We start from the raw sequence: 27,460 nt of genomic DNA on the forward strand, positions 1-27,460 counted from the left end.
GTAATAATAATTAGTAGTAGGAATTAGTAGTAACACCAAATTCCATTATGTCTCTTATTGTTGAGGACTAAAAAATTACCGGAGCAGTATGCAGGCGATGGGTCACAATAACGTGGCTGAAGTATGTTGACCAATCCACGCACTAGAAAATGAAGGGACGATGACGTTTCGGTCCGTCGTGGACCATTCTCAAGTCGAATGTGTGTTTCTGCCAAGTTATTGTGACTCCTCGTCTGCAACTACTGTATTGTTCAAAGGTGAGGTGCTTGGAGCGCTCTTCTAACAACATTGGGACCATTCGGATGAGGGTGCCACGGCACTAAGGTATATGAACTGCCTGAAATAGCATGCCTCAAGGCTCCCTTCCCCCGCACGCCATGTGCGACTGGAGTAGGAGAAGGTATTCTTACATACAAGCCAATCTTCCACTCGCATACACAATTATTAAATTAACGCTGTTACCACGCTGGGGAGCCGGTCGGCCGAGCGGACAGCACGCTGGACTTGTGAGCCTGTGGTCCTGAGTTCGATCCCAGGCGCCGGCGAGAAACAATGAGCAGAGTTTCTTTCACCCTATGTCCCTGTTACCTAGCAGTAAAATAGGTACCTGGGTGTTAGTCAGCTGTCACGGGCTGCTTCCTGGGGGTGGAGGCCTGGTCGAGGACCGGGCCGCGGGGACACTAAAAAGCCTCGAAATCATCTCAAGGTAACCTCAAGGTAACCGTATAAATAAATGCGTAAAAATATTAACGTCGTGTGTAGTGGGATCCCATTCAACACAATATCCAAGAGTAACGTAAATTCAACGTTCAAGTAAGAGTTGACGTAGACTCAGCGTCACTCTCTGGATATTGCGCCGTCTGAGAGTGGGGCCCCGCGTCTAAAACTCAACCTCCAAGTTACTGCGCAGGGGTGAAGGTTCACCATGACTCGCGGAGGGCGACTATACAGGCAAGTCACTTTGGTCGTCAACCCGGAAGACTCGCTGGAAGCCCCCGAACGCTGGGTTAAGCTTGTGAGCCTAATTGCTTGTTTTGCAAGCAATTACTGACAAGATGAATGGAAATCTTGCACAGATTGGTCCCGCCTTGTGACAGAGATAACGATGAAGGTGATGAGTGAGGTGAGGATAGTGAATAAAGAATATAATTGGTGAAGAAAGATGAAGACAAATAATGATTTGGTATATTTTGTTTATGAAATATATATATATATATATTTTTGGAGGAGAAATTGAAAGAGATTTTGGGTTGAAAAGAATGATTAGGATAAAAATAACTTTGGTAATTTTAGTTATAATGTGATGGATGAAAGAGCGTCTATTTACATATTTTATGTAAATAAAGACTTGATGGAGGGCAAGGGACTTAGTGGAGGTCAAGGGACTTTCTAACAAGCTTAGAATAGTCTGTATAGGGTAAATTTATTTCAACAATATGCACTTCCTTCTTTATGATCTAATGTAAACACAATAGTCGCCTGTCATTACAAACACTTCCCCCCTGTAGTCACTCATAGGTAAGTACTCATAGGTAAGTACTTATATGTAAGTACTATAAACTCACTGGCTGCTTGTCCTCCCTTGCGAGTGTGACATCATTGCATGCAACTAAAATAAATTATTACAATTGTACAACTAAAATTATTACAAAAGTACTGTACTCCCGCTTCATACAGTCTAGGGAAGCTGCACAAATGTAGATGTACCTAATGTATTAATAAAAAATATATATATTATATATTTAAATAGTTATGATAAGTTTTCTAAATCAAATGGAAGTGCTAAATGGAAGTACCGAGTGCTGTGAGTACCTTAGGAGTCTTAACCTGAATCTCTTGATGTGTTCGAACGGGTGCAAGGAATCCGAACAGGACGTAAGTCTTGATCTGAAACTTTCGATGTGGTCGAGCAGAAATAAGGCAACCCGTTCTCTTTATATTTATTTATTCCTACGTCTAATTGTGAACGTTATGGTCCTCAAACGTACAAATTACGAAGTACTATGACAAAAGTTCAGAAATATTCACGTTTTCTATACGTCGATAGGTTAGGGGGGTTGCTAGGGTTCGAACGTTCCTGGTTAGGTTAGGGCTTTGTATTTTGTACGTCGTGACCAAGGGAACGGGCTAAATAATGAATTAGTGGAAAATGTTACCATGAAAATGGGGAATTTGGTCTAAAAACATTTATACTGAGATTCCAATGTGGTTTTATTTATTGATATAAGTAGATCTTGGCATCATTGTATATGTAACATATATCCACAAGATAAACTGCTTTCATCCCAATGTTACAAGTACTTGCAAATCTCTATAGTATTAAGATGAATTGTAATCTTGCCAGTACAGAGGGTCTTCTTGGAAGGATTGTTAATAAAAGTACACATAATCTGCTCCATTATCGCCAGTACATGGAAATCCCTCTGGATCATAAACACTAATAATGTTTTCTATATTCCAGAATGGCAACAATATATAACCCTTCCGTTATCACTAGTACATGATATATCTCCTATATATATATATATATATATATATATATATATATATATATATATATATAAACACACACGGCACATGTGTTATCCCCATACACCATCTATAACAAACTCGTATAACAAACACTTAATCTCCCTTCCATCATTTTCTTTATACAGGAAGTGGTTTCATCATTCCCTAAGCCAGTGTTGTGAGAGAGCGAAGGGTCGAGTCACCAGTCTCCGCAGAGGGCTCATCCCCCTTGAGCCCCCCTTTGAGCACCATTGAGCACCCTTGAGCGTCTTCGGTGAGTACCTGACCTTTCGCTCCCTCGAGCCATAGTGACCTTGACGTCTTGTTATTCTTTCACCTACGACATCATGGACGGGTCGACAGTATACACTGACTCGTGAGACCATGTACCAAAAGCCCTCAGTGTGGAACACGGGCGTGTATAATAGCACTTCAACTCAATCGCGAGCAATACAGTGTCTAAACTCGCACTGTCTCACACACAGTAGCTGTCCACACAGTAGCATAGTCGGGCCATGCACATGATTAATCGTTTTCTTGAAATAAGTCATCAACGTGTCCTTGCTCCCAGCTGGGAGTATCTAAAGTGGGGTCCCCTAGGGACGTACTTTTTACGCTGGGCCCTGAGAGCGTATCCGCGACAGCTTCCCATGGGAATGTATCTTTAACCGAGTCTCCCCTGAGAGCCTGTCTCCTGAGACCGTGCTCTATCACTCCGATATTTTCAATAGATTTACATCCACTACCATCTTTCCCCGCCCTGTACAATGGGAAAATGAATCTTTCTCAAAACTGCACGACAGGAGTTAATCTACAGCACAAGAGAACAGAGATTATATCAGTCCTACAACTAATAGTTTCTGATTGTCTATCTCCCGACGGGGAAAGGGGAGGAGAGAGGGGGAACAATAAGACATTTGAGACCAAACGAGACGCATGAAATATCGTGATAGAAATGATGATAAACATTGCGGTATGGCGTGCAGGAGCGGGTAGAGGCGCCAAGTCCCACGCCCGCGGTTGAGAGGAACCATCAGTCCGAACTGTGGTAGTGGGTGGCGGTGTGCCTCTGGGATATAGAGGCTCGGTGACCCGCCGTGTCTCCGTCCGTGGTCGTGAACACCGTCAAGCGGAAATTTTTATTGCTGTCGGAGCTCCTGAAGGTCTGAGAGCGCCTGGGGCCCGTCCGGAGGGTGAAGCGGCAGGTGCATAAGCTGTGAAGGAGCTGGGTCATGTTCTCATTGAAGGCCAGGAAGATCCAGGGGTTCACGACGCTGTTTAACGAGGACAACAGCGTCAGGATAGTGAAGGCTGCGCCTGCGGGAGAATACAAGAAATGCCTTAAGATCTCGCTAAGACGGAGCCACAGGTATTATTGTGATATTTTTAATCTTGCCTCCAAGTGATGAACTCAAGTGCTAGTATATAATATTGTATTAGAAATCTAGTACATTGTCCTTGAAGTTAGTTACGTTAATCTGTAAAGGGAGCCGATCGGACAGCACGCTGGACTTGTGATCCTGTGGTCCCGGGTTCGATCCCAGGCGCCGGCGAGAAACAATGGGCAGAGTTTCTTTCACCCTATGCCCCTGTTTCCTAGCAGTGAAATAGGTACCTGGGTGTTAGTCAGCTGTCACGGGCTGCTTCCTGGGGGTCGAGGCCTGGTCGGGACACTAAAAAGCCCCGAAATCATCACAAGATAACCTCAAGATAACCCCTCATTGTGGGGGAGGGTGTGGCTGACAAGGGTGTGGCTATGGAGAGTGTATAGCTTATGGTGTGGAGTACTGATTTACCAGTTCGATAACACCAGTGTATTGGGTTAACTATGTCCTGCATGTTATGGAAAATATCAGAGTCCTCGAGTTTCAACAACGTAAAACTTTTACACATATGTGGAATTAGGTGTTCTACTGTTTTTTTTAATCCCACGTTCGATACCATCATTGTCTAACAGTCACCACTCTAGGACCACTACACAACCATCGTCACCACACGAAACAGATACAAACCACACACCACCACACACCACCACACCACCCCACACCACCACACACCATCACACACCAAACACACCACCACCACACAACACTTCACCGTCCTAACACTCTACCCTGACCCCCCCATCGCCCTGACACCCCCCCCCCCTCCTGTCAACCCCTTACACCCCTCCTGCAAAATACCGTAACTCCCTTCAGCGATATATTACCCATAATCGTTTTACAAAACTGCCAAATTATGTAAATCCGCTTCCTATTTTCCTGGCCAGATTTCCTGCTTCGAGCCTAGCAGGCAGCGGCTGGCTAGTTTATCATGTATTTGATCCCAAGACAAATTTCTGGGAACTTTCAGCACGAGAAAGTTCTCAACAGGAGAAAGTTCTGTCGTCAAGAGGGAGTTTTATCTAAAGCGTTTTTGTAGGTGGGGGAAATTTGCCTGAAAATATTAAAATCTAAGAAAGTTTAGGAATAAAAAGTTGAGAAAGTTAATTGAAGGCCAAGTGAAAGCTGTATTGAAAAGATGCGATTGTAAGTTAAGAAAAGAGAAAGTCAAAACTGAGTGACATCAGAGAAAACATGAAAAATATTCTGGGGAATTTAAAGGGAGAGAACTCTAACTTGATAATAAACTGTAACTTAAGCTCAAGTTGACAAAAAATGATTTCTTTGCTCTGACTAAACCAGTTTTTATATGTAAGTGGAAAAACCACATTGAAAAAATATAAGAATGTTCGACGCGTTTTCGACAGTTAGATCGAAAACGCGTTTAGCATTCTTTTAATTTTATACACGAAAAAATTATAGACAAAATGTTCAGGGGAATTGACAGTGATTGACAGTGAACGAAGAGGATACTTGTAAAGTGAATACCACCTGAACAGGAGGACATTGGGGAAAGCTTGACAATCAGATTATTCATAATTTTAAAAAGTTTTCTTTAAATATATTAGTGGGTAAATGGAATGGCCTAAATGATCAGGCTGTAGAAGCAAACTCCATTTATAATTTCAATAGTCGATACGATAGAGAAACAGGACAGGCGTCCTTGACGTAGACAACCAGTGACTTGAAAGTAGGGCCCAAGAGCTAAAACTCGGTGGTGCAGGCAGGAATGTCATCGCACAGCTCACCATTATAGAAGGGGTTGGTGGAAGCATTGGGGTCCCAGACGTGCCACAGCTGCACGGAGATAAAGGGTGCAGAACAGCTAATGTAGCAGAAGATAACAGTGATGGTTAACTTCACCGTCTTGATCTTGGCTCGACTGATGCTCCTGATGGAGTGAGAGCGAGGATTGGTGATCCCGCGAGACGCTCTCAGGCTCTGAGCGCTCACCCCGTTCACCATGGCGGGCTTGTGGACCGCTACCATGGGTATTGCCAGGTGTGACGGCGCTCTCAGGAGGGGCACGATGTTCTCCTGCGGCGGCGGATCGTGGATGCAAGTGGATATCTCGCTCTCTGATCGATGTCTGTGGGGTCGTAGGCGCACCAGAAGCCGCGGCCTCCGTGAGTCCCGCCAGTGGTGTGTGTGCTCGTCCATCTGTTTATGCTTGAAATTGACCCACAGCGTCCGGCATATACACGAATATGCAAACACGAGGAAAAATAGAGGCACTATGAAGACCGAGAGAGCGTACCAGGTGACGTACGCTCTGGGACCCCAAGGCGGGATGAACGAGGCCCAACAGTCCCAAGACCCGTTGCCAACTTCCTGGTAACTGAATACAAAGACCTGCGGGGTGCAGGACCCTAAAGCCAGCGCCCAGGCCAAAAAAATCATGTTTTTGGATCTGCGGGGCGTCCAGGCACAGTTGGAGAGCGGGTAGCAGATCACCTGGTAGCGGTCCAGGGCCGTCATCACCAGCAGGTAGGAGTTTAGGTAAGGCCCCAGAAGCTGGCCGAACTTGACTGCCTTGCAGAGGAAACCACCTCCGTGGAACCTGTAGGTCACCTCCCACACCAGCTGCGGCAGGACGTTGAAGAAGGCAGTGATGAGGTCAGACACGCAGAGGCTCAGTATGAAGTAACACATTCGCGTCAGTTTCTTATGGCGGACCAGAAGCATGAAGAGCACCACCACGTTTCCCAAAACCGTCAGTACGAAAATGGCCAGAAGTGTAATAATCTCCCAGACCACTAGAGTTTCGTCCCGTATGCTGGCCTGAGTTGAATCCCCCGCGGCAGAGGCATTGGAAGTCAGCACCAAGACCTGAACACTCTCCGTGACATGACCCAAGTCGTCTCTGGCTAGGTCATAGCTGCTGTTTGTCACCAGAACCCCAGCATCTCTCTCTGCGGCAACCTTCCAGTGTCTCTTAGTCGTCAGCAGCCATTCCTCTGATGTGGTATAATTGCTGTCGAGATACTTGATAGGGAGAGACCATGATGTGGAGATCTGGTCAGTGTTGGTACTGGGCCAGGCCATGTTGACTTGCTTCCAACTTGGATTCCCTAATGCAAGTTAATCATCAGTTGCTCCAGTCTGTAGGCAATTATTCTGTGGATCCAGCACACATGACGGATCTGGAAAGAAATGAAGGATTTGTTAACAAAAACATTCTTTGGCAATGGAAATATTTGTGTGTAATGTCGAGAATCTGTCTTTGATGGCTAATGCCCAACACACACACACACTCTCTCTCTCTCTCTCTCTCTCTCTCTCTCTCTCTCTCTCTCTCTCTCTCTCTCTCTCTCTCTCTCTCTCTCTCTCTCTCTCTCTCTCTCTCTCTCATAATATATATTGCACTGGAGGATAAATAATTAATTATTGTTTCGGGGGACAGGCAGCCAATGTACATAAATGTTACATTTATACTGAGTTCCCCCCCCCCCCATCAAGGTTGAACTACTGACCCCCACCCACAAGATGCAACCCCACAACATACTCACAAACGTCTGGGTACCTATTTACTGCAAGGTGAACAAGAGGCAGTAGGTAATAGGAAACGCGCCCATCCATTTCGATCCCGCCTGGAATTCCTGGTTGTGAGATGAGAAGGAACCCAATCAGTTCCAACCCAACCCAATCAATCAACCCAATCAGTACACTGACTGAACCCAGTCAGTATGTGTACTGACTGCAATTACGAAATTCATCCATTAACAATAAAGTTTTAGATGCCACCATATTTATTAAATGATGTGAAGGTGGAGAAGACACAGGACAATAAATGGTAAGAGTCGTGAACGTAGTCATGTTGTAGCAACCTATTAACAAGGGGAAGCTCTCGTAGACACTAAAAAGTCTCACAGACTTAGAGAATCTGCACAGGAGAGAAAAAAACATCGAGAAGAAAACCCCAGACAATGAATAAATCAGAGAAATCTTAAGATGATGCCTTTGGAACTCAATGTCCCCTGTTTCTTACCATCTCTCTCTTGTCTCCTTTTTCTTATGAGACTTTTCCCTTGCTTCCTCCAGTTCCTGTCTAATCCTGATTCCTTACATGTGCCGCTATACCTCCTCCTTCAGTTCTTCCTCAAGTCCCCCATATTTCCCACCTTCCTCTTCTCCTCCAGGCAGTCCCTGGCCCCGTGAGAAAAGCAGCAGATATCAGCGGGGGAAGACCCGCCAGGGAGGACAAGCGTAGGGTGTTCTGTCACCAGCACTCGGCGACTGACTTGAAAACTCCCTCAGCCACGAGACGCCTCCAGGTCTCTTATTGAGTATTTTACGTGGCGCTGAGAGGATTTATTTCAGGCAACTGTAACCTCTGCTGGGCTATATGTGACTGTGGCCTCTGTGAGGGTAATATATATATATGACTTCAGCCTCTACATAGTTATTAGTGTAAAATCTGTACCTGTGTGTGTATATATTGGGTCTGTGTTTGTGTCTGCAGCTAGTGTGGGTGGTGGTGGCCTCTGCTTACCAATCGGTGATTATATCTGTCAATATCTACAGGTGCAAGATTGCGCTTTTGGGGTGACCGGTCTCAACCTAACTGTTGGTACTTGGTATTCTTGTATTTCTTGACTTGTACACTGTCGCATGTGATCTGGAAGGTGTGGATGGAGTTAGCCTCCAAAACTTCTTTCCGTGCATTCCATTTCATTCACCATCTAACTACATACAAGTATTTTCTTGTGTCTCTGACTCCTTCGTTTCCAACTTTCACCCATTTTCTCTTATCCCTCAAGTTGAAAAAGACTGCCGTTGCTCTCCTTATATGCTTCCCTCGGTATTGGGTTCATGATGTTCGTAACTACTCTGATCCTTCTCTCTGTTAAGGCTATTAGGTTGAGCTCTCTGAACCTATCTTTGAACCTTAATTATATCTTATATCAAGCCTCAGACTTGTTGGAAACCTTCAGGTTATCTAGGTTTTCTTGTGCTTCACAAGGTGAAAGTCCCATGCCAATGCTTAAGTGTTCAAGAACTGGTCTGATGTAGGTTAATGTCTTGAAAGACGTTATACACGGCCTCTATTTAAAAGAGGCCGTGTATTTAGGCTCTAAAGGCATACAATACAGCTTCATACAAGCTCTATTTAAGCTTGTATTAAGCCATTCTTTTGTTTGGGTCCCTAATGTTATTTCTTTTGTGTACTTCTGATGCAAATGCTGGTATTTCCATTACTGCGAAATATCTCTCTCTCTCTCTCTCTCTCTCTCTCTCTCTCTCTCTCTCTCTCTCTCTCTCTCTCTCTCTCTCTCTCTCTCTCTCTCTCTCTCTCTCTCTCTCTCTCTCTCTTTCTCCTGATTCCTGTTGCTTTATTTCTCTTATGATGCCTTTACTTTTGGTATTCCTAACCCCCCTAGCAGCTATGTGTCTGCTCACTCCTGCAGCTATGTGTCTGCTCACTCCTGCAGCTTGTCCATACCCTCCTGCAGCAGCCTGCAATCCTACTCATTCTTTACTGCTCTCGTCAGCTTTCCTTCATCTGGAAATATTTACATGAAATATCTTGCTTTTCTCCCTTGGTCAATGACATAGATCAGGGACAACAAATTTATAAAACCCAATTCTTATAAGACACCTCTTACTCCATTATTTCATTCCCTCTCTGTGATCCTCTGGCTCATGTCTGGCAGGTACTCCCTTAACCAGACTTGTATTCCTCTTGTCATTCTAGCCGGTTTCTCCAGTCTTTACACTGGCCTCTTGTAGGGAACGGTATAAAAGAATCTTCAGAAGTCTCGGAATATAAAGAATACCTAGCTTTATACTGCTGTGTCTTGGTGACCCTCTCATGGAGCTCTTTGTGACCCTCTCCTGAAGCTCTTTGTGACCCTCTCCTGGAGCTCTTTGTGACCCTGTCATAGAGCTCTGTTGGGTTTGTTAGATATAACTTGGCTTCTTTAACGCCAGGTTTGTTCTCCACTGCGCAGTAAGCACTGTTATTTTCTTCCCGATTGTGTTCTGCAATGTCTAGTGAGAATGTACGTTATCAAAGCTGGTCTGTAGTTTATGGCTTCCTGGATATCTTGTTTATGAAAATGTTGGTATAAAGGCTGTGTTGTTTTTCCCAAGAGAATTGGGAGCTAGTGGCGTGTAAACATTTCCTTGTAGCCTCGTTTGGCAGCCCTTATCGTGTATTCTTTGCTACAGTTGAATCATGTACGTCTTTACTTACTTTTCTTTGACTATGCTGTACCTCGTTGCTTTAACACGTGTTGTATCTGTTTTCCATCTGTCATACGCAGTCTCAACTCTGGTTGTGTTTTATAGACTTGAAAACGCTTACCAAGTTTTCTTTCACAGACTTTCTTGTCTTTTTCTGTAAGGACATTTAATCTCTCCTTAGTTTAATCCCATGATTCTTCCCTCTCGCTCCCTTCGATATGTGACTGCAAAAACTGATTCTCGTCAGATCTGTGTGCGTAGTTTTCTGGTTTCAGATGATCTGGTAGTTTTCTGAATTTATTCGTGTAATTCCCACACATTATTCGTAATTTCATCTGCATTTGTGTTCATATCTACCGGGAGGCTTCGGCCTTATACTGGAGATGGATGTTTTGACTGGTCTGGTTCCAAGGGTAGTTAGTGCGGTGATTTGTTGGTAAGTCTCTCCTGCTGACCCATTTCCGAGAAGTGAGGTCTGGGGGTCTTCTTTTCAACCCCCAGAAGCATTGCTGGGGTTCGAAAGGATTAGACTGTTTGGGTTTCTGGCCTCTTGTGTTGTTTACTCATCTTGCTTCCCTTACTTTCTTGACCATCTATTTCTTCCTTCGATATGGCCTGATTTACGTAAACTTCTATTTTTTGCTATATACGTGTATATCTAAAACCCTATACTTCTGCCAATATGCAGATCATTAGTTCACTAGATTGAAAAATTGCTTTCACTGGTCGTGTATATTCTCCTCTACTACTTTCTTATTTTACATTTTTTCAATGCCTCAGTCTGTGTTAAGTGTTAATTGGGCATCATCAGTGATCTCATTAACCTCCACCCAGTTTCCTTTGTTTATACTGGACAAATGAGCCTCTACAGATGTATGTTTGTTACTGAAGCTTCTGCAAACATGCGCACATCTGCAGCCTCTGTGGGAAGGGGGGTGGGTATATGCAACTGCACTTCCCTTCTACGGGGGATATATGCAGCTATGTAGAGGTGTTAGTGACTATGGTGTCTGTGGCCTAAATGAGGGACTATATAAATACTAGATTTTTAGGTGAAAGATCTGCTACTAAATTGCCTTTTTCTGGGGATAAAGCAAGGAAGTTTACTGGACGGGGTTAGGGAGCTGTTAAACTATTCATAGTAGAGTGACTGGAAGATGAGACAGAGAGAGGATGGGAGATGGAGGAGAGAAAGAGAGTAGCAAGAAACAACAAGAATAAGGAGGTCAAAGGACGTGAGAGTGGAAGAGAAAAGTCATTCCTGTGACAACCAAGGGAGACGCTGGCCACAGGAAACAAATGACATACTATTACAATAATGGCGTAGGATACGGACCTTAGTCGGGGACAATGGAGAACATCGGTAAGATAGAAGGCGAGGAGGGAAGATAAGAGTATAAACGGCGCATTAACACTTGGAAGAAACTTATGGGTAAGAGATGGTTATGTAGATAAACAAAAAAATTAGTTTTATATATACATTTTTCCTGTGAATGAAAGTTTGGTGTTTATCCATTTTTTTCATGTTGCGTTTGGTTATACGAGTTATTTGTCCTTGCTTCATCTGCATAGTTGACTTGTGGCACTGCGCTGGGGCCTACCCGCGACTGGCCATTGACATTCCCATACCCCCTATGTGTCATCTTGGAAAGTTAGGGTGAGGCTAGCCTCAAACATCTGACCTCTTAACTTGGACAGACTTGCATAAGTTATCTTTCCCTGCTTGCATAAGTTATCCTACCCTGTTTGCATAAGTTATCCTTCCCTGCTTGTCTCAGTTATCCTACCCTGCTTGCATAAGTTATCCTTCCCTGCTTGCATAAGCTATCCTACCCTGTTTGCATAAGTTATCTTTCCCTGCTTGCATAAGTTATCTTTCCCTGTTTGCATAAGTTATCCTTCCCTGCTTGTCTCAGTTATCCTACCCTGCTTGCATAAGTTATCCTCCCCTGCTTGCATAAGTTATCCTTCCCTGCTTGCATAAGTTATCCTTCCCTGCTCACACAAGTTATCCTTCCCTGCTTGCATAAGTTATCCTCCCCTGCTTGCATAAGTTATCCTTCCCTGCTTGTCTCAGTTATCCTTCCCTGCTCGCATAAGTTATCCTCCCCTGCCTCTTCTGCTTGCATGAAATACCTTAAATAACCAGCTGCCGCCCCGGGAACTGTTTCTGTTAACAAAATGCTGTAGCAGCACGCTACAATTCGATCAACTCCACTATTACTGCTGGTGATTGGCACTGCGTCTGTGGCTCACGTGGCACTGTGTTCGGGCCAGCGTTCAGCAAGTTATCAGTGAAGCCGTGAGAGATGCTCGAATCTCATTAGTTTGATTTGTGTTTAAAGCATTTTCAGTTCATAAACAAGAAGTTTGGCTGTTGGGTTAACGAGCAATTGGACTTTGTTAATGGCTGTCAAACCCTCGGATTATGAATACACACGCTGCAAGCAACTGATGATGTTCAAGGGGAAAGCACTAAGTCATTACGACTATATAGCACTGGGAAGGGGTCAGGATAAGGATTTGGGATGAGACGGGGGGGGAAGGAATGGTGCCCAACCATTTGTGGACGGTCGGGGATTGAACGCCGACCTGCATGACGCGAGACCGTCGCTCTACCGTCCAGCACAAGTGATGATGCTCAAACGTTTCTCGAATATTTCTCAGCGCTTCGCTGATAACCTCTGTTCGAATGGCAAGTCTGTAATTGCTTCGCCAACTGACTTACAATGCAAATTAACGCCAACAGAACCTAAACACCTAAGCTAACCTACACCTAAATAGGCACAACGTGCTAATATATTGTAATAATAGGAGAGGTACCCGGCTGCGCATGGGTCTTATTTCCCAATTTCCTCCTCTCCCAATTTCCCACTCTCTCCTCTCTCTCACTATCTCTCCCTCACTCTTCTCATCTTCTGAGTACCACCTTCCATCTTAACTGACATATACTATGCTTGGTAGCTACAGGAGTCTTAATGCAGATGGAATTTTTGTATTTAGTAAGACTGGAAGTTTGGGGAATTTGCCATTTAATGCAAAAGGAAATATAGGAATATTCCTGACCCTCCTATGTACTGCGCGTCACCCAGGCCGCTCATCCTGCAAAGTTCCGTGAGACTAGCCGTAGGTGTCTGACCGACTACTTTCGTCAAGCATTCTCATATATTAGATATATATATTTTTTAGAAAATTTCAATTTTAAATTAACAGCATGTTAATAAAATTGATGAATGCATCTTTCGGGGTCGGCCGCCGCTTTAACGAGCCTTGCCTGAGGACAGATTACAGCAAGTGGCTGAATTTTACTGTATTAAAGGGGGAGCGTGTTATCCTATGTTCTTATTCTAATAATAAGATAACGGCAATAATTGAATTAATAATAATCGCAACACACTTTGCAACATAAAGAGAACACACGATGTAAATCTACCATGTAACTGCAGACTCTTGCAATAGTAACTAACGAGGCTCTCCAATGTGGTTTCTTGCAACGATACCACAAAATATCTTTCCCCCTGCCATGCAAGAATGAAATGCCTCGCAACATTGCAAGAGAACATGTCTGCCATTCCTGCAACACAGTTCTGCCTATACAGCTCTGGACAACACAAATACCATCCCTGCAATAATTCTGTAAATTAATTTACAAGATAATATTTATTGTACTAATCACCGGTACGAGTAAATACCATATGTAAACCAATTATATATTTTACGGTTCACGAACAAAATCTAAATTGTATATTACAAATAATAAGTTAAATGCCTGTATAAACACGTATTATACATGTCCAATTGGTTTTGTCTGAAGATAATTTCACAGCATAAAGAACTTCACAAAATTTCACAAAGTTCATTTTAAAGGCCAGGTACGAATGGCATCACTTGATCCTTAAATAATTTAACCTTTGATTATAAATTTTGTCACCCTTCAAAAAATATTGTTTTTCCCCTTCTCAACATTCACAAATTTAATTTCTAGCGGCTGGAGTTACATACACATGTTAGGGCTATGGCTAGATGTCAGTCCCATCTCGCTCACTGAAGTCACTGAGCGATAGTGCAAACAGATCGACAGAACGTATAGTTAGACAGTAACCCACAAACCAGGAAGATTAAATCCCTCTCAAGTTAACTGGTGACGTATTAGCGGAGTGGTAAGTTGACCAGACCACACACTAGAAGGTGAAGGGACGACGACGGTTCGGTCCGTCCTGGACCATTCTCAAGTCGATTGTGAATGGTCCAGGACGGACCGAAACGTCGTCGTCCCTTCACCTTCTAGTGTGTGGTCTGGTCAACTTACTTTAGCCACGTTATTGTGACTCGTCGACTGCAGCGGAGTGGTAAGGCTGATATGCACTTAGCGGAGTGATCAGTACACAAGCAAAAGGTCCCTGGTTCGATTCCATGGCTGGGCGATAGGTTTGGGCCACATTTCTGATGGCTCTGTCCACCTATCAGTAAATGAGAGTTAATAGACTCTTGTGGGGGTGGCGACCTAGGAAGGCCAGCATCCATAAGTATAAAAACCTTCTTGTCCCGGGCTACTGTAAACTAAATACAGGATGAAAAAGTGTGAACAAATGAAAAGTATTTGAGTCACACACACACACACACACACACACACACACACACACACACACACACACACACACACACACACACACACACAAACAAACAAGCCAGACAAAACTCATAACCCTTCAATCCCACCATGAAATTTAAACAAGCACGAAATATTTTGTTCATATATAAAAAACACTGTTGTCGGCATAAGCTGTATGCAAAAAAAAAAAAAAGTTTTTTTTTAAATATTGAGGAGTTTGAGAGCAGCCGATGACTACCGTCGGTAAATGTATGTATAGGTAACTTTATGCGGGTAGTGGGGCATAAAGTCAGAGACTTTATGCCCCACTCACCCCCTTTGTACTTGTTGCGTTATGGTCGTACTATTCTGACGTTTGAAGTCTTTGTAATATATTTGTAATTACCCAAGTGTAGTTACAGGATGAGAGCTACGCTCGTGGTGTCCCGTCTTCCCAGTACTCTTTGTCGTATGACGCGTGTGCTTTCCCGCATGCGTGTGCGCGCGTATTTACTATTTGGCTCTGCAGAGTCGAGCTATTAGCTCATGGACCCCGCCTTTCTATCCAATTTATTTTTTTCTCTAATATGTCTACTACATATATTTCTCTTACACACACACACACACACAGGAAGCAGCCCGTAGCAGCTGTCTAACTCCCAGGTACCTATTTACTGCTAGATGAACAGGCTCATCAGGGTGAGAGAAACTCTGCCCATTTTGTTTCTGCATCTGCCGAGAATCGAACCCGGAACCCTTAGGACTACGACCCCACAGCGCTGTCCATTCAGCCGCGATAAAATGAGCTATATGCAGCACTTGTATAGGCAACAGATGTGGCCTACATACACCCATACAACAGATGTGGCCCCCAGAGAGTCACATCTGGAGCCGAGCGGACAGCACGCTGGACTTGTGATCCTATGGTCCTGGGTTCGATCCCAGGCGCCGGCGAGAAACAATGGGCAGAGTTTCTTTCACCCTATGCCCCTGTTACCTAGCAGTAAAATAGGTACCTGGGTGTTAGTCAGCTGTCACGGGCTGCTTTCTGGGGGTGGAGGCCTGGTCGAGGACCGGGCCGCGGGGACACTAAAAAGCCCCGAAATCATCTCAAGATAACCCATACACCCCTCTATGGGCTGCACTTGCCTCAATGCCTCTGTCAAACAGCAAGAATCACAGATGACTGGTGTCTCAGTACACACACACGATGGCTCTCCGAGCTGGACTCCAGAGAGCTAAAAAGGGACCTGGTCATTAGTTAATAGCCATTAATGATTCTATTCCCTCATCCCTAATCTTTGTCCTCCCTGTCAACCCCCCTGCCCCTTCCCCCTTCCCGTCTCTGACCCGTCCCACTGACGTGCCTAATAGTAATTGCCGCCGCAACAGTCATAGAAGCCCTCGGGAACATTGTTAATCCGAGATATTGGTGATGTTCGAATCATGAAAGGAGAGTCAGCAAGGCGGACAGGCCGCCTGCTATCATAACTCATTCTATATTCTCCAGTCCAACTACTTGGGCAGGATGGTCTCGCTCCATGCAGGTCGGCGTTCAATCCCAATCCCCAATCAAACTCTAACCACTTGTAGTTCAATCTCAAAGTGGTTGGGCACCATTCCTTCCCCTCCCACATTTCAGCCTCCACCCACCACGTCTCTTCCCCTTCCCCCCACGTCACTTCATATCCAAATTCCTTACCAACGTCTTATCAGTCTATTGATATCTGTTATCATCGCTAGGAGGGTGTCGTCTATATTCATGAAAGTTTTCTCCTTTGACCCAAGAAATTGGCTTTCGAACCAAGTGGTCGGTTTGGACCTTATCGACTGGTCACATCCGGATATGTGGAGTATAATGGATAAATGAATTACAACCTTAAAATATATAATAAGGAACGAACCCTCATGTTTTCGACCAGGTAGCATTAGGAACAAGAATAAAACAAAAAAAACAAAAGCCTAACACTGGTGCCTTTGGTACGATAATCTTCAATAACATCTAATTCCATCACGCACTGAAATGTTGCACTAAGATACTATAGAATCTATAGTATCTTAGTGCAACCTCTATAGTATAGATGGAATAATCAAGAATGTGGAGGAAAGATAGCTAAAGGAACCGAACAGCATTAGTTGGAAATATGAAGAAGAACGTTTCGTGTGAAACTGTCAGAATAAAGAGAGTTCTGATTGACTCTGTTGTCACCTCTCATCTAGTTGATGGATTCCTTGGTCGACGGACGCCTTCAATTCTCGGCGGCTCTTTCGCGTTCTTTTCCCTCCGACCTCATAGCTCAGATTATGGTCCCCATTAACTCTTTCTCTTTATAATTATCTTCTCTTTTCCTTCTATTTTCAAGGGGGGCTTGTGAGGCACTCCTTCCATTTGATGTATCGTACTTTTTTTTACTTTCAAATTCTCCACTGAATCATCCGTATTAATTAATACAGTTTAATTATGAAATTATATTAAATACATTTTAATTATGAAATTATATTAAATACATTTTAATTATAAACTTATATTAAATGCATTTTAACTGTAAAATTGTATAAAATACATTTAAATTATAAAATTATATTAAATGCATTTTAACTGTAAAATTATATTAAATATATTTTAATTATAAAATTATATTAAATTATAACAAATTTAAATTATACATTTTATTTTATTTAAATGTCTTATATTATTTCATTTATAAGATTTAATCATTTAAATGTTAGTTATATTGAATTTATAATATTTAAAACAAAACACTAATTATACATAATTTTTATCCATCAGTAAACATTGCGTGTTCATAGATATTGAGTTTACAAAAATTAAGGTCCCTCAGTTAGCCTTATGTACCATATACAAGCATTTACTTTGCTAATTAGTAAACCGCAATGGGAATGGAAAAATATTATTAATATGAATTAAAATGTCGTATATGGGTGAATGCACTAATTGACTCATTTGTCATTCATTGAATGATGATGAAGGCAAAAAAGCATTCACAAAATGTAAAAAAAAAGACTTGATCATATAATTATGTATCGATAGTTGTTATAAGCACAATGATGCTGGTGATGATTCTGAGGGAGATGGTGGTGGTGGTGGTTGTTGAGTTCTGGTGCTGGTTCTCCGATGAATAATAAGTACAAATCTCACTTAATGTGATCTCATCTATGCTCGGTATTCATCCTAAATCAGCACACATTGAATTAGTTAACATCCTGTGTGGAGGTAAATTAATTTCAATGGATATATACGAGTCACTATTCATACTGTTTAAATCTTAGTGACTTATGAAGATTAGGCTATCCAAGAGGTGACACGGGCATGAATAACTCTTAAAAATCTTAATGGTTAAACTATATTTAAACTAGAGCATTGTGAGGGAAGGTGAGAGGGTGTGAGATGTAAGGGAGTGTAGTGGCAGCTCACGACCTCTCCAGGCACAGCCCCGTTCTTGTATTAGGTAAGTCCACTACGGGTTCGCCATAGCCCGTGCTACTTGGAACTTTTGTTCCGAGTAGCTGAACCTTAAACAACAACAACAAGGTCACTGGTAAAAGACGTCCAGTGGGACATATCCGCCATACGACAGCTTAATTACATTCTAAAATTCCTCAAACGCTAGTTGAACAAAAATTTCGGCCCAAAATTTAAATGTAACTTTTGAGCCGAAACTTTACAAAATTGAAAAGCGGGATTAAGCATTTTAAACTAGAGCGCTTTATGTTATTGTGAAACAGATTTTTATGTTTTTTTTCGTGTAAAGGACTCACAATTTGCGACAGATTAATTTAGTTTAGTTTTGTTGTGTCTGTTGGACATATTACGCTTTTGACACATAGACAGGAAGCGAATGCTTTAGCGGAAGGCTACATTTTAGCGAATAGTTTAGCAATTGTGTTTTAAATACGTCATATATATGTACATTTCAGAAAATATGTTACAATTTCAGTAAATATTTTAACATTTTTGGTTTAAATATGTCATATATGTCTAGATATTTGAAACCCTTAAGACCAGGGTTATGGAAAAAGGCCAAATGGATTTATGTAATATATTTAAAATTTGAGGTAAGTTTATGAGAACAAGTTTATAAGAACATCACATTCTGTGATGTTCATGGAACGATCACGACATTTTGTGCTCACCTGTGGCGTAGTGATTACCGCAGCTAGCTCACGGAACATGGGTCCCAGGTTCGATACCCGGGCAGGGAAAGATGTTTTGGCTGTTAACAGTAAATAGGTACCTGGGAGTTTGGCCTCCCAGAGAAGTTTTAGCCTATCCAGGTCAATTACTGACCTTTCCCAGAATGCAATCCCACAACAGTTAACTAACTCCTAGGTACCTATCTACCGCTAGATGAACAGGAGCATTAGGTGCAAGGAAACGTGCCCAACTGCTTCTATCCCGGCTGGTGATCGAACCTGGAACCCTCCGTTGTGAGGTGAAGAAGAACGCCGGTGGTTTGAGACTTAGAAAAATGGGTTAATTAAACTGTTGCTGATGGCAATTACAACGTGACTTACAAACTGCAATATTAGGCTTATATTCGATAATTAGATAATTATGTTAATGATTTCAGATAAAGTAATTAGCTCTTGGCCCCCATTACGTCTGGGGTGTTTTTGGGGGTATTTATTTTTTTATATTAGTTTTTTTATCGGTATTCATGACTATTTGTCGGCATGCTTGACCTGTATTTGTCGGCAAGCATGACTGTATTTGTCGGCATGCGTGCCTGTATTAGCATGCGTGACTGTTTGAGGGGAGGGGGACCTTGGACAAACCGCCGGCGTCCTGTCCCTATCGCAGTCCCTACAGAGATACTGGACCTCTTCAGGCATATCCAGGAAATTCTTGTGGGTATTTGCTTTCGTGTATGCTTTTGTATGTCTAGCTTTTGTGTGTGTATGAGTATTTCTCCCCGTTCAGGGCTTTTTTATATTTTGTGTGTGTATGTCTGTCTCTTTATGTTGGTGTTCGTGTGTGAGTTTAAGGTCTCATATGTGTGTGTGTGTCGGTGTATTGTCCTGTATGTTTAATATATTTTTCCATGAATTTGTAATCTGTATGCGTTTGCTTAAGACTGTATTTGTCTATGTTTAAAATTGTGGCTGGTTCGCGTCCCGCTGGTTCGAGGTTTCCCCCTGATTCACATTCCCCTGATTCGTGTTCCCCCTGGTTCTCGATCATCTGGTTCTCGTTCATTTAGATCTCGTTCTACTGGTTCTATTATTTGATACGGGAACTCTTGTTGACTCTCATTTGGGCGTATATTCCCTCTATGACCTTTGTGTGCCTGCCTTCTCGCCAACTGTCAATATCTTAATGTTATGTTTTTAAAAGGAAGTGGTTGGGCACCATAAATAGGTACCTGGAAGTTAGTCAGCTGTCATAGGCTGCTTTCTGGGGGTGGAGGCTTGGTCGAGGACCGGGCCGCGGGGACATTAAAAGCCCCGAAATCATCTCAAGATAACCATTCCTTCCCCCACTCCCCATCCCAAATCCTTATCCTGACCCCTTCCAAGAGGTATATAGTCGCAATGGCTTGACGCTTTCTCCTGATAGTTCCATTCCCTCACATATGGCATTGTTTATCTGGTGCTAGCTCCGGGGATCAGTGTCCCCGTGGCCCGGTCTCTGACCAGGCCTCCTGGTTGATGGTCTGATGGACTAGGCTGTTAGACGCCGCTGCTCGCAAAGATTATACTGATGCAGGAATGGGTGTTTTTCAGCAAAACGAGTGGCTCCTGATCCCTACTCGTCGCTAAAACCATTTTTGTTTACATCATTCACAGCCTAACGACTGCAACGGTCGTCTGTTATTGGCATGTGAAGTAAATTTCTCAGCGCTCTTCAGTAAATCACGCCGATAACGTCCAGTCGAACTTTTTTGGGGTGGCAGGTGTCTCGCGCTGCCAAACGCGTATTTTGGGGTCGCGAGGCGTGCTAGTGTGTGTCCGCGCTGCCAGACGTGTGTTTGTGGGGTAGCGGGACGTGCTAATGTCTCTCCGCGCTGCCAGACGTGTGTTTGTGGGGTAGCGGGACGTGCTAGTGTCTCTCCGCGCTGCCAGACGTGTGGTTGTGGGGTGGCGGGGCGTGCTAGTGTGTCTCCGCGCTGCCAGACGTGTATTTGTGGGGTCGTGGGGCGTGCTAGCGTGTCTCCGCGCTGCCAGACGTGTGTTTGTGGGGTGGCGGGGCGTGCTAGCGTGTCTCCGCGCTGCCAGACGTGTATTTGTGGGGGCGTGCTAGTGTGTCTCCGCGCTGCCAGACGTGTGTTTGTGGGGTGGCGGGGCGTGCTAGTGTGTCTCCGTGCTGCCAGACGTGTATTCGTGGGGCGTGCTAGTGTGTCCCCGCGCTGCCAGACGCACAATATAAATATTTACATTAATTTTTATTAATAAGAACACTTGAGAAACTTTTAACCAATTTTGTAAAATCATCTGAAAGACTTAGAGGCCTCTAATGGAAGCTTCGGAGATTTTTGAGATATAGAGAAGCATGAGTTTAATAATGTGTTACTTATATAACACATTTTGGATATTCAAAGTTTTTACTTGGAAAAAACGGCTTTAATGGTTTAATATTTCTTGTTTTTGGCGATTCTCAATATATCAATAAGGGAGTATATATATTTTTAACCATGAGAGGTTATATTTTATAATTGACAAATCTTCAATACCACTTCTTAGGCACAATGGAGGCTGTGAACTCTTCTTTAAAAAGGTTTAGGGTTTCAAATTTTGTTCGTAGAGGCACTAGAGATAAAGTTTCAATTTATATTGTAGGAAGTTTAATCTTGCTGTTTTTTTATTTTAATAATTTAAAAATTATTTTTTTGAACCCATTTTGTGGGAGTTTGTACTTCTTCGTGAGCTTGAGGTATTTGGTGATAGTCTGATCTTGATAAACGTCAATTTTTAAGTGTTATACGTGTTTAAAACAGAAGCATACGAACACAGCTGGTTAATACCATCTCCTGTAGCCTAGCTGGCCCGATGCTCATTAGTCGAGCAAGCGTCAATATTGCGGTGGTTTAAATTTCACTAAAGCACCGAGATTTCGACGCATTTTGACGATATCGTCAAAATTACGGTGTATTAAGTATGTCAGAACGTGAACGTACTTAGAAACGCCCTCAATCTCAACACACTGCTCACGAGGCTAATTTTTTTTTTGCAAATTAATGGCAAAAAAATTATGATTCCTATATCAATTTTTATTCAGTGCTGGCTAAATTTTTTTGTTTTCAGAATTCAAACACACAAATGCTCCATTTTGGATCCATTTTTAAAAATGAGTGAGTGATTCTGTGAAGGTTCGTTAAAACCGTTACCCTCGTGACATCAATTTTTCCCATTTGATATAAATTTGACGATTTTTGTGTCACACATATATATTTGTCTGGTCCATCAAAGCCTGGTTAAAGTTTTTGTGTATATATATATATATATATATATATATATATATATATATGTCGTACCAAGTAGCCAGAACGCACTTGTCAGCCTACTATGCAAGGCCCAATTTGCCTAATAAGAAAAGTTTTCATGAATTAATGTTTTTTCGACTACCAAACCTACCTAACCTAACTTACCTTTTTCAGCTACCTAACCTAACCTAACATATTAAGATAGGTTAGGTTAGGTAGGGCTGGTTAGGTTCGGTCATATATCTACGTTAATTTTAACTCCAATAAAAAAAATTGACCTCATACATAATGAAATGGGTAGCTTTATCATTTCATAAGAAAAAAAATAGAGAAAATATATTAATTCATGAAAACTTGGCTTATTAGGCAAATCGGGCATTGCATAGTAGGCTGAGAAGTGAGTTCTGGCTACTAGGTACGACATATATATATATATATATATATATATATATATATATATATATATGTCGTACCTAATAGCCAGAACGCACTTCTCAGCCTACTATGCAGGGCCCGATTTGCCTAATAAGCCAAGTTTTCCTGAATTAATATATTTTTTCTAATTTTTTTCTTATGAAATGATAAAGCTACCCATTTCATTATGTATGAGGTCAATTTTTTTTTATTGTAGTTAAAATTAACGTAGATATATGACCGAACCTAACCAACCCTACCTAACCTAACCTAACCTATCTCTATCGGTTAGGTTAGGTTAGGTAGCAGAAAAAGTTAGGTTAGGTTAGGTTAGGTAGGTTAGGTAGTCGAAAAAACATTAATTCATGAAAACTTGGCCTATTAGGCAAATTGGGCCATGCATAGTTGGCTGAGAAGTGCGTTCTGGCTATTAGGTACGACATATATATATATATATATATATATATATATATATATATACACACAGAAACTTTAACCAGGCTTTGATGGACCATACAAATATGTATGTGTGTGACACGCAGCATAGAAATGTGTGTTGTTGAGAGTAAACTAATAAACTTATCACCATTGGTTCCAATCAACCAATCACGGCTACGTTCCAATCACTTCTGTGGTTCCAGTCGACCAATTAACCCCTCTGGTTCCAGTCGACCAATCACCTCTCTGCTTCCAGACGATCAGCCAATCGCCAGGGGGCATTCAATCATTATCTGACTTCACACGTATAACAACACTAACCAATTAGATAATTAATAATTATCAGGATAGCGCGCAAAGCCATTATCACTACACAGCACTCGGGAGAGATATCAGGACGGGATAACAGTTATAGGATATGAAGGCGGGATAGGAGATGGGATATAAGGATGAAGTAATGAAACGGTGTCCAATCACTTTGGACCATTGGGGATCGAACACCCACCACCCAACAAGTCCTAAACTAGATTCATTTGTTTACAATAACATGCATTCCTGTTTCCAGTCCGTTGAGCTAGGAAATGCATGCGTGTATATAGGCATTGTTGTATAATGCAGCTGTATAATAGAGTACCGACCGCGGCTCGCAGCTGCTGGGTAGTCCATTACGAAGCTGACTCTCCAAATTGTTCATTTTTTTAACTATTGCACTCGTAAAATTAATTTTTTTAGCTAATCGCACTTTGTAAAACTCGATTCATTAAGGTCGGAGCAAATATTTAGTGATTGGTTGTGTGGAACAATGCAGTGAAGGATTCGTGTAACTGTTGACTGTGTTGCAGTGAAAATCAGTGTCTATGTACCGAGCTGTTTATGACGAGGGGTTGCACAGCTGGCTTCTATGTACGAGGTTGTACATTGGTGTTCACAACACAGGACCGCTGTGTATCACTGTACACCACCACAGAACGACAGCTGTGTATCACTGTACACCACCACAGAACGACAGCTGTGTATCACTGCACACCACCACAGAACGACAGCTGTGTATCACTGTACACCACAGAACGATAGCTGTGTATCACTGTACACCACAGAACGACAGCTGTGTATCACTGTACACCACCACAGAACGACAGCTGTACACCACAGAACAGCTGTGCATCACTGTACGCAGAACGACAACTAGACCTGTCAAAGCTGTACACTGTCGCCAAAGAAGAGACCTCGAACCCAAGACTCAAAGTTCGACCCGACAATGTTTCCATCTTGTGCACGAGGCTGTCAGGTAGTCAAGAACACCTGCTGGTGTTCAATGTGTTCAGAGTTTTCCTTGCTTCACTACTTTAATTTAAATTATTTTCCCGCTTTCAGTTTATATATAATCTTCTCTCGGTTATTTTTATTTCGTTTATATAATTTTTCCCTTGCATGTGTTTTTATTTCGTTTATATTTTTTATCCAGTTATTTTTTGTTAATTATTTAATCCTTTTAAATTGGCTGTTCGCTCCATACGGGGGCTCCCAGATTGATGAATTGTATGATATAATGTACAGGGTTAAAAATAATATATCTATAGATATATTAAACTCGCTCCAGTGATCCTTGTTTATGCCTGGGAGAGGTTCAGATCCCCTGGATTAAAGGCTTTTCTCCTGCTTCTTTGAAAATAATTTACGTTGAACTTCGTGTTTTTTCATTTATATATTTTTGCTTTCGCTTCACTTTTAGAGAGAAACCCCAGTAATGCTTCACATCCTGTTTGCTGTATTCAGGCGACGACAAAATCGATTGTATTACAGGAAATGCATTACAGACATTACAGAATATTTCTGAGTCTCATTGTGGTCCAGCTTCGTTACATAAAAATGTTAATTAATACTTCTACGTAAGTGTTGTGATTTAATATATATTCGTTTTTATGAACAAATGGTGTGATAATTGTTTCAATCCCCCAGATGTATATATATATATATGTCGTACCTAGTAGCCAGAACGCACTTATCAGCCTACAATGCAAGGCCCGATTTGCCTAATAAGCCAAGTTTTCATGAATTAATATATTTTCTCTAATTTTTTTCGTATGAAATGATAAAGCTACCCATTTCATTATGTATGAGGTCAATTTTTTTTTATTGGAGTTAAAATTAACGTAGATATATGACCGAACCTAACCAACCCTACCTAACCTAACCTAACCTATCTTTATCGGTAAGGTTGGGTTAGGTAGCCGAAAAAGTTAGGTTAGGTTAGGTAGGTTAGATAGTCGAAAAACAATTAATTCATGAAAACTTAGCTTATTAGGCAAATCGGGCCTTGCATAGTAGGCTGAGAAGTGAGTTCTGGCTACTAGGTACGACATATATATATATATATATATATATATATATATATATATATATATATATATATATATATATATATATATATATATATATATATATAATCAGAGAAATCAGTGTTTCTAACGTTCTAACAAATTTCATGGTTACGAAACTAGCCTTCTGACCGTCCTCTGTATTTAATGATGTTCTGTATATCCAGCTCTCTCTCTCTCTCTCTCTCTCTCTCTCTCTCTCTCTCTCTCTCTCTCTCTCTCTCTCTCTCTCTCTCTCTCCCACTCTTTCTCTAGACCACGGTAGCTATCTTTCAATATTAATATTATTATTTTAAATCATTTAGTTGGTAACTTGCCGTGAGAGGATATTTCACTATTAAATCTACAAACAATTTTTATAACCCAAAAAGAAAACTCACAATTCTGCTTTTGTGCTACGTCATATTGGTAAATTTTTTAGTGTTCTTTTTTTCTTTTTTTTTAAGACATTGGTGTGGGTTCATGAAAGCGTGTGTGTGTGTGCGTGCGTGTGTGTGTGTGTGTGTGTGTGTACACGCATGTGTGCTTGTGTGTGTGTATGTATGTAGAGAGGCGTTTAAAACCTTTTTGTATGTGTGTATGAATATACGTTTGCCTGTGTATGAAGGGGATATTTGTACGTGTGTGTGTGTATATGTACACACACACTCACGTACACGTGTGTGTGCGCTGACATGAACATAAATTATTTTTTCTTTCTAATTATACGAATCGTCAAAGGCCCCACTCATAAGATTTTTAGAAGAACGTATAAAACCTACTGTGAGAACACATGGTGATGAAGAACACGTGACTTAGTAGTTCCAGGTGATGTCCCAAGAGGCGCTAGTGTTCCACAGATGTTGGAGAACACTGTCGGTGTTCCGCAGATGTTGGAGAACACCGTCAGTGTTCCACAGATGTTGGAGAACACCGTCAGTGTTCCGCAGATGTTGGAGAACACCGTCAGTGTTCCACAGATGTTGGAGAACACCGTCAGTGTTCCACAGATGTTGGAGAACACCGTCAGTGTTCCACAGATGTTGGAGAACACCGTCAGTGTTCCACAGGTGTTGGAGAACACCGTCAGTGTTCCACAGATGTTGGAGAACACCGTCAGTGTTCCACAGGTGCTGGAGAACACCGTCAGAGTTCCACAGATGTTGATGACGGACCTTGCTAGTATCCCGTAGGTGTTTGGTGAACCCCGCGGATGTACGACGGGTGTTGACTGCTCCTCCTAGTATAACGCAGGTGTTGGTAGCTGGTGTTATTGTCCCACGGGTGTTGATGACTCCACAAGTGTCAGGGGGACAAGCAGCTGTCCCGTGAAGATGGAGCTGAAGATATCACACACACTCACACACGCGCACACACGCACAAACGCAAGCCTTTTGGCTAATGCAGTTTCCTTTCAACCATTACTAAAGACTTCCTCTTCCTGGACATCACATACACGAGCTTCCGGTGTCATGGTAGCGATGAATGGGCGATTTGGTTTTAATTTTCTTCGGGGTTATAATAGATTCGTTTCATTGTTTTTCCCCTTATTTAGAGGCATTTATCGTACGGGTCACTTGACGATATGGAGGTTATGTGAGGTATATGTTTCTCTCTCTCTCTCTCTCTCTCTCTCTCTCTCTCTCTCTCTCTCTCTCTCTCTCTCTCTCTCTCTCTCTCTCTCTCTCTACGAGTCACAGGAGGTCGAAAAAGGTATGCGCTCGATGATTCGTTTTGGCAACGTAAGTAAGTTTTTGGTTGGTTTAGAAAGTTAAGATAATTAGAGTTTGTTGTAACTGTTCCTCGTTGACACGATCGGTTTTCTTCGTGTGTGAGAGTTTAGGAAGTGAGGGGGCGCCGTGAGGCAGGTGAGGGGAGAGTGAGATAGGTGAGAGGAAGGGAGAGGCGAGTGAAGTGAGGGGACACTACACCGCGCTACAGTGAGAGAGGTCGCGAAGCACGTCCAGACTCCAGCCCACTAACACACCGACTGGCGGCTCCTCTCCCTACTCTCACTCCTTCCCCTCTCCCTCCCCTCTCTCTTCCTCTCACTTTCATCTCTTCCCCTCTCTCTGCTGCGCTCCATCACTCCCTTGCAATTGTATCTTTCTCGGTTCCCTTCTCTATGTCCCTTGATCT

At 42.3% G+C, this 27,460-nt stretch overlaps 1 protein-coding gene across 1 annotated transcript; it reads right to left on the minus strand.

Annotated features, from left to right (window-relative positions):
* Positions 1-1,669: 1,669 nt before the first annotated feature.
* Positions 1,670-27,294, minus strand: LOC123745802 (cephalotocin receptor 1). The gene is made up of 3 exons (XM_045726803.2): positions 26,104-27,294; positions 5,642-7,036; positions 1,670-3,828 (listed from the first exon to the last, which is right to left on the minus strand). Exons 2-3 carry the CDS (start codon positions 6,936-6,938, stop codon positions 3,545-3,547), a joined length of 1,581 nt encoding a protein of 526 aa, XP_045582759.2. The 5' UTR covers positions 6,939-7,036; positions 26,104-27,294; the 3' UTR covers positions 1,670-3,544.
* Between the last annotated feature and the right edge of the window lie 166 nt (positions 27,295-27,460).

This window comes from Procambarus clarkii, chromosome 88 (assembly GCF_040958095.1).
Source record: "Procambarus clarkii isolate CNS0578487 chromosome 88, FALCON_Pclarkii_2.0, whole genome shotgun sequence".
NCBI classification, from domain to species: domain Eukaryota; kingdom Metazoa; phylum Arthropoda; class Malacostraca; order Decapoda; family Cambaridae; genus Procambarus; species Procambarus clarkii.

Bases quoted from the DNA above. Each gene is read 5' to 3' on its own strand.
- LOC123745802 (XM_045726803.2), bottom strand. From the start codon at position 6,938: ATGGCCTGGCCCAGTACCAACACTGACCAGATCTCCACATCATGGTCT. The intron at 3,829-5,641 runs GTGAGCTGTGCG...ATTCTCCCGCAG, and splicing joins CACCAACCCCTTCTATAATG to GCGCAGCCTTCACTATCCTG.